The sequence below is a fragment of the Gopherus evgoodei genome, chromosome 16, assembly GCF_007399415.2.
Source record: "Gopherus evgoodei ecotype Sinaloan lineage chromosome 16, rGopEvg1_v1.p, whole genome shotgun sequence".
Taxonomy (NCBI): Eukaryota; Metazoa; Chordata; order Testudines; family Testudinidae; genus Gopherus; species Gopherus evgoodei.
Genome location: NC_044337.1, coordinates 2,097,951 through 2,111,349, shown reverse-complemented (window position 1 = coordinate 2,111,349; position 13,399 = coordinate 2,097,951). Strand labels below are relative to the sequence as shown.

The window sequence follows — 13,399 nt, the reverse complement described above, 5'->3', positions numbered from 1 at the left end:
GGTCCGTTTATCTGAGGTAAGCTGTTCCCAGACAGGGAGGAAGTGGGCTGGTTGGTTTTCAAAGAGAGTTGGATGCAATTGTGCAGCACAGGATCCAAGAAAGAGGCTGCTTAAGGCCCTCAACCAAGATGTCAAAACTGTTTCTTAGAGGGAGGTGCAGATGATGATAAAGTAGAGGGGGAGGCGGATCTCTTCCTCTGAAAGACAGAATATCCGAGAAGAGTCTGTTTCAGATAGCACTGGAATGGTCAAGAGCCTGGGACATTTGGGACCTACTAAACCAACTTTTTGTTGAAAGGACATAAATTCCAAGAGACAGTAAGGTCATCCTTGAGTCCAATTGACTCTCAGAGATAAGGGCCTGAAATTGTTCCCTCTGGTCCAGTGGCAGATGTTCAGTACAATGGGTGAACCTGGAATACGTGTTAAAATCATATTTCGCCAACAGGGCTTGCTAGCTTACCACCCAAAACTGGAGAGCAGCTCTTTCCACCCAGGATGTCTAAATGTTTGGACTCCTTATCATAAGGAAAGGGTCTGGAGCGGGTTTGTTCATTTCTTTCATTAGCTTCATCCACCACTAGGGAATTGGGAGTGGGGTGTGAAAATAAATGTTCTATTCTCTTTGATGGAATATAGTCCTTTTTATCTGCCTGCTTACAGGTGGGCTAGATTGTGGCAGGTGTTTGTCAGACTGTGAGAGAAGGCAATAACAGAGTCTCATTGGTTAGGAGGGGATTTCCCCTGAGGGGTGACATTTATAATAGCTACGAAGGAGTGTTGAGACTCCTGAACCTCTTCTAGCAGGATCTGGAGGGATTCTGCAGGCATTTCATGAGGTCTTGGATGGGCCAAAAGTCCATCAGCAAAAGAGGGCGGTAGGGGCATTACTGCCTTACTGGAGATGAAGATGTGTTTTTTTATGGCTGTGAGTTTCCCTCCATTTGTGGTTCCTCAGAAATCTGAGTCGGTATTAGGGTCTGGAGAAGGGGGTCAGTGTCAAAATGGTGAGCATGGTATCAGAGCGACTTGTGGAAGAAATTCTCTGACCTCAGAGCTCTGGTTCAGAGAAATGGAGGAACTGGAGTGCAAGTAGGAGGCTGTGTGCATCTCGGGGCCAAGAGGGGTCTGTCAGCACTGACACAGAGGGCTCCCTGTGCTGTCTACTAGAAGACTTCTCCACCTGCTGCTTCTTGTGCAGTACCAGTGGCTCCGTACCAGAATAAGACAGAGCCTCCGATGTATCCCTTGCGTGGATCTGAGGTCTCTTTAGAGCAGCCTCCTTCAGCAACCCTTCAGAAGTGCTATGCCGAGTCTTCATTTATTCACTCTAATTTAAGGTTTTTCGTACCAGAAATACATTTTAACATTCTTAGAAGGTCTCTTTCTATAAGTCTATAATACATAACTAAACTATTGTTGTATGTAAAGTAAATAAGGTTTTGAAAATGTTTAAGAAACTTCACCTAAAGTTAAATTAAAATGCAGAGCCCCCCAGACTGGTCGTCAGGACCTGGGCAGTGTGAGTGCCACGAAAATCAGCTCGTGTGCCGCCTTTGGCACCCATGCCATAGCTTGCCTACCCCTGTGTCATAAACAGATGGTTAAGGGTTAATGTCTCTTTTACCTGTAAAGGGTTAAGAAGCTCAGTAAACCTGGCTGACACCTGACCAGAGGACCAATAGGGAGACAAGATACTTTCAAATCTTGGTGGAGGGAAGCCTTTGTTTGTGCTTTGTGTTTTGTTCGTTGTTCGCTCTCGGGACTGACAGGGACAAGACGTACACCCAGGCTTCCCAATCTTTCTGAATCAGTCTTTCATGTTTCAAAATAGTAAGTAATAGCCAGGCAAAGCAGATTAGTCTTATGTTTATCTTCTTAACTTGTAAATGTGTCTTTTTGCTGGAAGATTTTTACCTCTGTTTGCTGTAACTTTGAATCTCAGCTAGGGGGTGGGGAGTCCCTCTAGTTTATATGAATCGGAGTACCCTGTAAAGCATTTTCCATCCTGATTTTACAGAGATTATTTTTACCTTTTCTTTCTTTAATTAAAAGCTTTCTTTTTAAGAACCTGATTGATTTTTTCTTGTTTTAGAATCCAAGGGATTGAGTCTAAACTCACCAGGGATTGGTGGGGGGAAAAGGAGGGGGATGGTTAAATTCTCCTTGTTTTAAGACCCAAGGGGTTTGGGTCTTGGGTTCCCCAAGGAAGGTTTTGGGGGAACAGAAGTGTGCCAGACACAGATTTCTGGCTGGTGGCAGCGTACTAGATTTAAGCTAGTAATTAAACTTAAAAGTGTTCAGGCAGGTCCCCACTTTTTGTACCCTAAAGTTCAATGTGGGGGGAAAAACCTTGACACCCTGCCTCAGAGTGAGATTTATGGGGTGATCTTCCTTGTTTCCCTGGCAGGGGAAAGAGGCTTCTTCTTCCTCGATGTCCTTGTCATGGTATGCACCCCCACTCTGAACCTTAGCGTCCAAAAGATGGGGTACCAGCATGAATTCCTCTAAGCTTAATTACTAGCTTAGATCTTGTAGCACTGCTACCAACCAGGACTTGCAGTGCCTGATACACTCTGGTCCCCCCAAAACCTTCCCAGGGGACCCCAAGACCCAGACCCCCTGGATCTTAAAACAAGGAGGAATTGACTATCACTCCCCCTTTCCCCTCTTAGACTTTCCTTCCCTCGGTCGTCTGGAGAGGCTTCACCAACTCACTGGTGAAACAAGATCCAAATTCCTTGAACCTTAACACAAGGGAAAATAAACCCTTCCCTGCACCGTGTCCTCTCCCAGGCTTTCCCTCCCTGGGCTATCCTGGAGAGAGAGACAGATTCAAGCTCTGTGAATATAAAACAAAGGGAAATTCGCCTTCCACCCCACCCTCCTTTTCCTCCCACCACTCCCCGGTGAGTTTAGACTCAATTCCCTTGAGCCTTAACAAGGGGGAAAAAAATCAATCAGGTTTTTTAAAAGCAAAGCTTTTAATAAAAGAAAGAAAAAGTAAAAATTTTCTCTGTAAAATCAAGATGGAAAATGTTACAGGGTCTTTCAGCTTATAGACACTAGAGAGAATTCTCCCCCCAGCACAAATACAAGTTGCAGCAACAGAGATACAAGCCTTCCAGCAAAATACACATTTGCAAAATAAGAAAACAATTGAAAGACTAACTGGTACTTTTTAACTAGTACTTACTAAACTGAACAGAAGAGGCTGTTTCAGAAACTTGCAGATATCTGCTGACATGTCTGGTCCCTCTCAGAACCCAGAGAGAACAAAAACAAAAACCCAGAAAGCACAAACAAAAGCTTTCCTCCACCGAGATTTGAAAGTATCTTGTCTCCTGATTGGTCCTCTGGTCAGGTGTTCCAGGTTTACTGCTAGTCAACCCTTTACAGGAAAAAGAGACATTAACCCTTAACCATCTGTTTATGACAGTCCTAGCTTCTGAAAATGCAGCTGGAGCTGCAACAGCCGGTGGAGCAACCCAGCAAGGTGATGCCAACGTATGAGGTGGGAAATGGACTCCCTCCCGCCCCCGGAGCTAGTGAACACTCCATTTCAAGGAGCTTCAGTCTCTCCTTTCGAGACCTGCCTTAAATCCCATACAGACCTTACACTGTGACAGGATATGGATGTCTCCATGGCAGCAAAGGCAGCTCGAATGTCCATCGCTATGCGGATAAAAACCTGTGCCAATTATGCCCATGGTCTGTGGCATAACCCTGGAGCGTAATGGTCCAAAAACAGGGGACCGAAAAAAAAGGGGAAAGGGCAACCAACTCACTTTCTAAATACAAATATATTAAGACTAAAAGAGAAATAAAATATTTAAACAAAATAAAGGAAAACTAAGAGAAAAAAACATGAAAATGCTTGAGACAGAAGCTGAGAATCAGTGGGCATGCAATCGCTCTGTCTCAAGGCACAGGCAGTCGAGAAGCAACTGAGCAGTGGTGGGCCCACACTTCCTCACATGTACTCATTTGAAGGTATGAGGCGTTGCCCTGCGCAGGCATGGGCCAGTGCACACTGCTTTGCTTCTCTGTCAAACGTGTCCAGACACATCTGCATCCTCTGGTGGAGCACCCATAGGGACAAATAGTCAAAGACAAAAGGAACGTTATTCCAAGTGGAGATGTATTTTAAATAATACTGGGCTCAAGATAGAGTTCAAAGCCTCCTCGTGCATAATTCCCAAAGCATGCAGCCCTTCCAATGAGGTGCATTCCCATTTTGGATAGTTCCTATTCCTATCAGAGGAGTTATGCATTGGTTAGAGACACAGAGGCCGGATTCTCCTGTGTGAGGGTTGCTCTGGGCCCGTTAGTAAAAGCATTCCTGAAGCTGGGATCTGCCAGTGGTGTAGAACTGATGTAACAACTCCTATGCTACCCCCCCCAGTTAACGTAGGGGCCATGTGAGGCCAAGACTTCATTGCACCTCATCAATCCCCAGTTGCTCTTGAAGACTCCTTGGGGCCCGTAGGCTGCTCTATGTAAAGCCAAGAGATCAGCTCAGTGTGCACCTGGCGCAGGATCAGGACATGCAACGCTAAGAGCCACAGTTGAATCCATTCTCCTGTGGGCTGCTCCATAGCAGCTGGGGATCTGGGCTTAGACCTCTAGACACAGTATAAACACGCTCATAGCCTCAGACTTTAAGGCCAGAAAGGACTATCGCGATTATCTAGTTTGACCTCTTGCACATTTCAGGTCACAGAACCTCACCCACCCACTCCTGTGATAGACCCCTAACCTCTGGCTGAGTCACTGAAGTCCTCAATCATGGTTTAAAGACTTCAAGTTACAAAGAATCCACCATTTACACTAGTTTAAACCTGCAAATAACCCATGCCCTATGCTGCAGAGGAAGGCAAAAAAACCCAAAACAACTCCAGGCTCTCTGCCAATCTGACCTGCAGGAAAATTCCTTTCTAACCCAAAATATGGCGATCAGTTAGACTCTGAGCATGAGGTCAAGACCTACCAGCCTGACACCTAGAAAGAATTCTCCATAGTAACTGAGAGCCCTCCCCATCTAGTGTCCCATCACCAGCCATTGAAGGTATTTGCTAATGTCGATCACTTGCACAGCCGTGCCACAAAAATGGAGGATTTCCAAAATTATTCTTGTGCCCACGCTCTAGCACGAAACAGTTATTCACATGCAAGTTAATGGCTAATCAAAGAAACTTGGAAAGGATTTATTCACTGAAAGTCAGCTTATGAGACCCTTTCTTCCCATAGTAAGCAGATTTAATTGAAAAGAGATTTATATAAGAAATTCTAATTCCTCTATATTTTTGAATTCACTCTCACATTCAGTGCAGCACATAAGATTTGAAACTACAGGTCTGATGAGACAAGTCTTGCTAGGATAGCAGCCATCCAGAAGAAGACACTCTGCAGATAACTGCAGAAGACTAAGAAGCAACTGGGTTTGGTGGGGAGCAGTATTTCCCAAATCAAAGGAGGGATATTGCTCGACCACTACCACACACATTATTCCAAGAGGGTACAGTGCAAACCCATAGATTCAGGCTTGCATCTTGCTTTTAAGCAACATCTCAGATAAAATCCAAAAGGTGAGACCATCCACTTGGTAATATTCACAGTTGCTTTAGCAACTGGTGCTGGAAAAACCATAGGAAGCAAATGCAAAGCCATTCAAGGGGCCTTGGTTGGCAAACGAATTGCTAGAGTGATCTTTGCAATATGAGAGCAAGAAAGATGGACATGTGTGTATGTATGTTTGATTAATAATATAATTGAAACAACTGTAATGGAAAAACAAACCCTAATTTTGCATGTGAATGCTGTGAGCCCAGATGACACTGGTATGTTATTGTGATAGCTTCTTTCAAACATAACAAGACCTGGTGATCACTATTCAAATCTTTCTCCTGTCCCTGGGAGAGTTGCTTGCTGACTTTCTGTGTGCGCAATGTTTGGTATTAGATTTTTATTTAAATCAGGATTCTCAGATAAAAACGGGGCAAAGATATCCATTTTTATCTCTGATTATCCAAGCATACATCAAAGGGTATTTCTACACTACGGGATTATTCCGATTTTACATAAACCGGTTTTGTAAAACAGATTGTATAAAGTCGAGTGCACGTGGCCACACTAAGCACATTAATTCGGCGGTGTGCGTCCATGTACCCAGGCTAGCGTCAGTTTCCGGAGTGTTGCACTGTGGGTAGCTATCTCATAGTTCCTGCAGTTTCCCCCACCCATTGGAATTTTGGGTTGAGATTCCAATGCAAAAACAGTGTCGCGGGTGATTCTGGGTAAATGTTGTCACTCAATCCTTCCTCCGTGAAAGCAACGGCAGACAATCATTTCGCACCCTTTTTCCCTGGAAGACGCTATAGCATGGCAACCATGGAGCCCGTTTTGCCTTTTGTATACCCTGAAACACCTGGGAAAATGTTTTTGACCCTTCAGGCATTGAGAGCTCAGCCAAGAATGCAAATGCTTTTCGGAGACTGCGGGGACTGTGGGATAGCTGGAGTCCTCAGTACCCCTCCTTCCCTCCATGAGCGTCCATTTGATTCTTTGGCTTTCCGTTACGCTTGTCACACAGCACTGTGCTGTGGCCTCTGTCTATCTCAGCCTGGAGATTTTTTCAAATGCTTTGTCATTTCGTCTTCTGTAATGGAGCTCTGATAGAACAGATTTGTCTCCCCATACAGTGATCAGATCCAGTATCTCCCGTACGGTCCATGCTGGAGCTCTTTTTGGATTTGGGACTGCATCGCCACCCGTGCTGATCAGAGCTCCACGCTGGGCAAACAGGAAATGAAATTCAAAAGTTTGCGAGGCTTTTCCTGTCTACCTGGCCAGTGCATCCGAGTTCAGAATGCTGTCCAGAACGGTCACAATGGTGCACTGTGGGATACCGCCTGGAGGCCAATACAGTCGATTTGCGGCCACACTAACCCTAATCCGACATGGCAATACCGATTTCAGCGCTACTCCTCTCGTCGGGGAGGAGTACAGAAATCAGTTTAAAGAGCTCTTTATATCGATATAAAGGGCCTCGTTGTGTGGACGGATGCCGGGTTAAATCGGTTTAACGCTGCTAAATTCGGTTTAAATGCGTAGTGTAGACCAGGCCAAAGTCTCTGCAATGCAGTAACTCTCCAAGGGCTTTTGATAGCAGAAGCATGTTTGCCTGGTCACCATAGAGAGTACAATCTGAAATATCCTGTCCGAGGCATGATAAGGCATCAGAAGGAAAAGAGACGGAGGGGTAGAGGGGAGAGGAAGATGAGGGATAGCTAGTGTGTTTTAATGACTCATGTAAGTCAGGGATGAGATATAAATTATTTCTTCAGAAGTTAAGGACTGCTCAGGATTCCAGCCAAGCAGACATCCAAAGAGGAAATATCCTGTACACTAGGCCTGGTCATCACTGCATATTTGATATAGCGACACATTGTGTGGGCTGGATATCTCCATTTCTGTCATAGCAGAAATATGTGTGAAATGAAAGAGCATGTGTCTCTTTCCTCCTAAACACAGAGGGTCAGACAGAGGGGTTATGGGAGTCCAGATTCAGTGGTAGCCAACCTAGCACATTTTACAGGTACTCCCTTCTTGAATGTTCAATTCTGATTCATTTCTAGACATTCTAGAGATGTTTAGCCAGGCTGGGTGTACCCCATGCTAGCTAGCTAGGAAGTTTCCTGATATTTTATCCTGGAAATCTTCACTCACATGCAGCACAGTCCTGCTTTGATTATGTTCCATCTGGGGTGTCTAAGGAACAAGCCAGACAAATTATTTCCCTTCCTGTGGTTCTATCCCATTATAGACCAAATGCCTTCTGGGCCCCCGTCTCTTGCCCTAGCCATGATGGCACTACACCATTATAAATGCTCATAAACTACTGGTCACACCTCATGCACTTTTGTTCTCTTAATTGCTTGTTAGCTCCCAGCACTGCTGTCCATGACAGAAAAGTGCAGCTATGAACAAGCCATGAAATCACAGAGCTCCATGCAAACAGGGTTTGTTCCCACCCTCTCTCCCCAGGAAGTGGAAAGCATAGCCAAAATTATAATGGCCAGGTCTGCGAGGCTACTTGTGACAGTAGTGAGACAGACAATGAGGTGTTAGCAAAGGCACAGGGTAAGCGAGTAGCAAGCAACACTCCCAGGCTCATTGGACACAGGGGAATATTAATACCCATTGAAATCACTTTCATTTAAACACTGTGCTTTCCCTACATGGTGACAGCTAAAGCGACCCAACCCAGGACTGACCTCAGCAGCTTTTCTATGGTTATCATCATTCTCTAGCATGCGGACATCCACTCCAAGGCAGCGAAGGTGGCGCCCAAGTCCCTGCAGCATGTTATCACAGACCACGCTGAACTCCTTCGGGGAGATGGAAGGCGGGGGGCTCAAGGCCTCCATGCCTATCACTTTGGCTTGCTACAGAAAAAAAGACATACAGGAATGACTGAAGTTTGTTTATTTTATTTCTGCTGCCTGGAGAGTCCCCTGAGATACCCTCCCGTCTTTGGGAAGCTATATTAATGTAGCAGGTAACCTATTCAGAATAATTGGGGCGACAACCCCAAACCAGCCTCCAATGCTCAGCTTTGCATCTAGTATTTTTAAAATTAATAGGCTGAGTTGCTTGAAGACATATTTACAGTTTGTAGGTGGTCACTATACCTAGAACAGAGAATTGCTGCAGGATCCGTTATTATATGCAGTATTGCTGCAGTAGAAGAACTAGGAAATTAAATAGGCAGCAGGTTTAAGTATTTCTTCACACAACGCACAGTCAGTCTGTGGAACTCATTGCCAGGGAATGCTGTGAAGATCAAGACTATAACAGGGTTGAAAAAAGAACTAAATAAGTCCATGGATGATAGGTCTATCAATGGCTATTAGCCAGGATGGGCAGGGATGCAAAACCATGCTCTGAAGTCTCCCAGGCCTCTGTTTGCGAGAAGATGGGAATGGGCAACAGGGGATAGATCTCTTGATTACCTGTTCTGATAATTCCCCCTAAAGCATCTGGCATTGGCCATCATCAGAAGACAGGATACTGGTCTGACCCAGTATGGTCATTCTTATGTTCTTATCTCAAATACCAGTGGGTGGTCGCTGTGGGTAAATGCTTACTTTTCAACAGTGACACAGTATAAAGATACTTACACTGTTAAATCTATGTTACTGCCTTTTCTCAAAAGAGATTTAAAGCTCTCTGGGGCAGGGCCTCTCCCACTTTGTAGGGCCCGGATCTCAGTGGGTCCCTGAACACTACTGTAATAAACATCAACAACAGCCACCTGACTAATTAATTGGATTGTAGAGGTGACAGTGATGGATCCTGAGTTCACAAGTCAGTCCAAGCCTGTAAAACTTATTGTAGCAACCTTTGCAGCAATAACCCGTATATGTTTCATTTACAATATTCCCATTAGTTTAGGATGGCTAGAAAATTCTGCTGAAAAACCTTGTATGCAAATAGGAATGTGCTAACGTCAATGGCAACTTGCTATGTTGTTCGTATTTTTAAATGACATTTTTCAGCAGAGGAAAAACATGCATTGACCTACGCAGGGAACTTTGAGTACTGGCACTATTGGGGTTAAACACATTTCCCCAGTAAAATAGGAAAGTGAGAAGGATTTTTGCTACCCCAGGACTAGAGAAAAGCCTGAAGACAGGCTAAGAGCCTGCTTGAAAGGTAAGGCCCATGTATAGTTTGAAGAAATTGGGAGCAATGTACAGTTCTTTGAAGATGTTTACAAACCTGCTCAGAAGGTGATGGCATTTCTTGTTGATTCAGCTGCTTCTTTGCCCTGGATTTTGTGGTAGGTTTACCCACGAGGCTCTCAGTGAGATCTGAACACAGGCCAAAGCCTGATGGATCCTCACACAGTTTCTTATACACCTCCAGCAAGCAGTATGCATCAGAGGCTACAAAACAGAACATGTCCATTAGTTTGGCTTTGACCAAAACAGAAAGAGAGGCTTTTGTGATGAAAAGAAGAGGGTCTTCAACTATATAAATGCATCCAATTGCCCTTGGCAGCTGCAGGTATCTAGCACTGTATCTTATGGCCTTGTACAGATTCAGTAAATATAACAATCAAATAGGCTTTGATCCAGAATCCCATTTCATCAATCCAGAACTAGCACAAATGTGGTATCTTTCCCCTCACAGAATTCAAAGACACGGAGCCACACTCTGCCTTGACACAAAGAAACTGCAACTACCACTGCCTGAGACGTTCAATTCTAACTTAAGGATTTAGCCATACAGCCCCCATTCATGTTAATGGAAGTTGTGTGACTAAATCTCCTAGTCAGTTATGCAAATCTCAAACACTGACCTGACTGGGAGTTGCCCCTGCTTATAGAAGGGCTGAATTTAACACTGGGCTGGTACTTTTTTTTATCACTCAGTGGAGTTCCGCTGTCTTACTGTGACTATCTCTGGATTTATACCTACAGTTCACATTGACCTGCCTGGACAAAGGCCCCTGTAGTATGGCTCCGAACGCCATCCATGCCCATCTTGAATTCAGTGCATCCTTGTGACATATGGGACATAACAGTGGTTTCCCAGAAAAGCTGTGTGCAGTGAAATGAGGCAGAAGAAAGTGGACTTTTTTTCCGTTTCAACTATTCAGAGGAGTTCCCATTGAGATTGTGTCATCAGAATAATTTGACTGGTAAAGAAATTCTTTTATCAGAGAAATAATGATTCATTGAACAGTTTACACTCCAGTCATTAAAACTAGATCCATAAAAGGACAAACAAAACATGTGCTGGCTTCTTTGAACAGAAACTAATCTGCAAAGCCATTTTCCCCTCTCCTGGTTAACATCTACACATCTAATGAAATGCAGGCCCATGACAGAGTTGTCCGTAGCACCTTGCTCTACAGTTACATGCTAACCAGACCTGCATAGAGGATTTGTTCCTCCCGCAGCGGCCGTTTCTCCCAGTTGGAGAGCTGCTCAGTTTTATCAAGAGGTTTCCCCAGGACATGCTGCACCAGCAGACTGAGCCCTCTTTCCGACTGCCTGAACCCTCTGTCTCCACAGGTCTTCTCTTGTGACAGTACGTCAACTTGAAGGCTGCTCTTCCTCCAGCATTTCTGTAACTGAAAGGGGAGAGAAAGATGCAAAACATAGAGATTTCAAAACAGAGCCTGAAAATATCACGTTGCAGTGGGGTGGAAAGTACAATCAAGGTACGTGGACAGGGAGCAACCCTAATGTAATCACCTTTCACTTCAGTAAAGGTACATACAGCCCAGTCATCTCAGACAAGGGCTGGCATGGCAAACTGGATACCCGAACAGATACTGGATATTTGCTTGACAAACACACTTGTTAGAAATGAACTTGGTCTCAAAGCATGGAAGGGAAACAACAGCCTAGTTTGACTGCATCATACCTGGAGCGCTTTTTCGGAATTTTTTATCTGAAACTTTTTATTAAAGCAAACTTACAATAAAATGTTAACAAACTACATTCTACATTACCTATTACTTAGTTAGGATCAAGTTCATATTCAAAGAACCTGGCTAAAGATTCTGGCTTGCTGACTGTGGTGTCCTGCTCCTCTGAGTATGCTAAAAAGGGTGACCAAATTTCCTAAGATGTTAAGAAGTTGGGTCAGGGTGTGTCTCTTCTCATGCATTTGCAAAGCACCTAGAGCAGAGAGTCCCTGAGCCAACTGAGGCCACTGGGCACTAACACAATACAAATAATAACCACAGAACCCCAGCATCTTCCTCCCCATTTTGTTTTCTGAACTAATGTGTTAAACAGAAAAGGTGCCCCTGGATTAGAGCAAACAATGACGATTCTGAAATGTCCCCCACTTGGTCTGGATAGAACTAAGCTTGTGACTACTTGTGGACACTAGAGTTTCCTCAGCACTTCCTGAGTTGGGATGACAACCCCAGGAGTTTGGCTAAATCCCAACCTACCTCCTTAAATGTCCCTTGCAGTTTCAAACAGATGCAATTTTTCATTTTCTTACTAAAATTACTGCATGCTGCTACACAGGTACTGAGTTCTAATCCAGAGCCAGCTGCATTTCAGTACCAGATGAATGCAAATCCTGTACTGCACTGAGACCTATGCTCATGCTCCATGCTCTTTATAAGGAGCTGTCTATTAAATCCATAACAACTCCATGGACACTACCAAATGCTAGAATACTAAAACTTTTATAAGTTAAAGATCATTCTACAAGAATTTGCTCATAGCAAGTATGAGTGTGATGGCTGTGTTCAAAAAGCCCCTCTTGGTGAATGGACCTCTGACTCCATTTTAGTTCCTTTTATAAAGGTAAAGTGGAGAGCTATTAAAATGCCCAGCCATGTCTTTTTAGCTAATCAAAACTAAATGCTTGTGTCTCTCTCTAAAGAATCACAACACAACAATGGAAAAGACCTGTTAGGTCATCTAGCCATCTCCCTGCCAATATAGGATGCAGAAAGACAATGCTGTGAAATAATGAGAGTTATCTTCCAGAACAGTCAAGAGAAGGACTTTTCCAGATCTTCAGGTTCCCATTCTTACTTGTTTATCTACTGCAAGCAGGTCCACTATGCCTTGCACCTGCTTATCCATTTCTTTAAAAGCAGAGCATGTAGCAGCTAGGCTGTGCAGGTCTCCGGACATCCCATAACCTGCAGAGACAAAGCCTCAAATCACACAGATAGAAAAATGAGTTCTGGGTTCTGGTGCATGGAAGGCTAACCTGACAGCTCTGGGTTCTGGTTTCAGGTGGGCTAACCCAGAAAGATATCTGTTCTGGTCCTGGGCAGGCTAACCCAGAGAGCTATGAATTCTCGTATTGAGTGGGCTAACCCAGGGAGCTATGGGCTCTGGTACTGGATGGGCTAACTTGGGGCTGGTTTACACTGAGGGGCAGGGGGGGATCGATCTAAGATATGCAACTTCAGCTACGCTATTCGTGTAGCTGAAGTCAAAGTATCTTAGTTCGACTTACCTGGCCGTCCTCACGGTGGTGAGTCGACCGCCGCGGCTCCCTCATCAACTCCACTTACTCCTCCTACTGAGGTGGAGTACGAGCATCAATTCGGGGACTGATTTATCGTGTCTAGACGAGACATGATAAATCGATCCCCAATAAATCAATTACTACCTGCCAATCCAGCGGGTGGTTAGACATGGCCTTGGAAAGCTCTGTCTGGTACTGGGTGCTCTCTTGATTAGCCTGGTTTGATTTCTGGTACTCAGTGGGCTAACCCCAAGCGTTCTGGGTCCTGATACTGGGTGGACTAACCCAGGGAGCTGGGGGTTCTGGTATGGAGCAGGCTTACCCAGACAGATGTTTGTTCTGATACCAGATGGTTTAACCTACAGAGTTGTAGTTTCTG

General features: G+C 44.6%; 1 protein-coding gene across 8 annotated transcripts in view; it reads right to left on the bottom strand.

Moving 5' to 3' along the window:
- EXD3 (exonuclease 3'-5' domain containing 3) overlaps positions 1-13,399 on the bottom strand; it is a 611,569-nt gene that overhangs the window by 334,333 nt on the left and 263,837 nt on the right. For all 8 annotated transcript variants that reach the window (XM_030535478.1, XM_030535484.1, XM_030535479.1 and 5 more), the window contains 4 exons: positions 12,576-12,685; positions 10,942-11,143; positions 9,784-9,950; positions 8,277-8,447 (listed from right to left, as the gene is read on the bottom strand). In XM_030535478.1, coding sequence (XP_030391338.1) covers positions 8,277-8,447; positions 9,784-9,950; positions 10,942-11,143; positions 12,576-12,685 — 650 coding nt within the window. The remainder of the gene's footprint in view (positions 1-8,276; positions 8,448-9,783; positions 9,951-10,941; positions 11,144-12,575; positions 12,686-13,399) is intronic.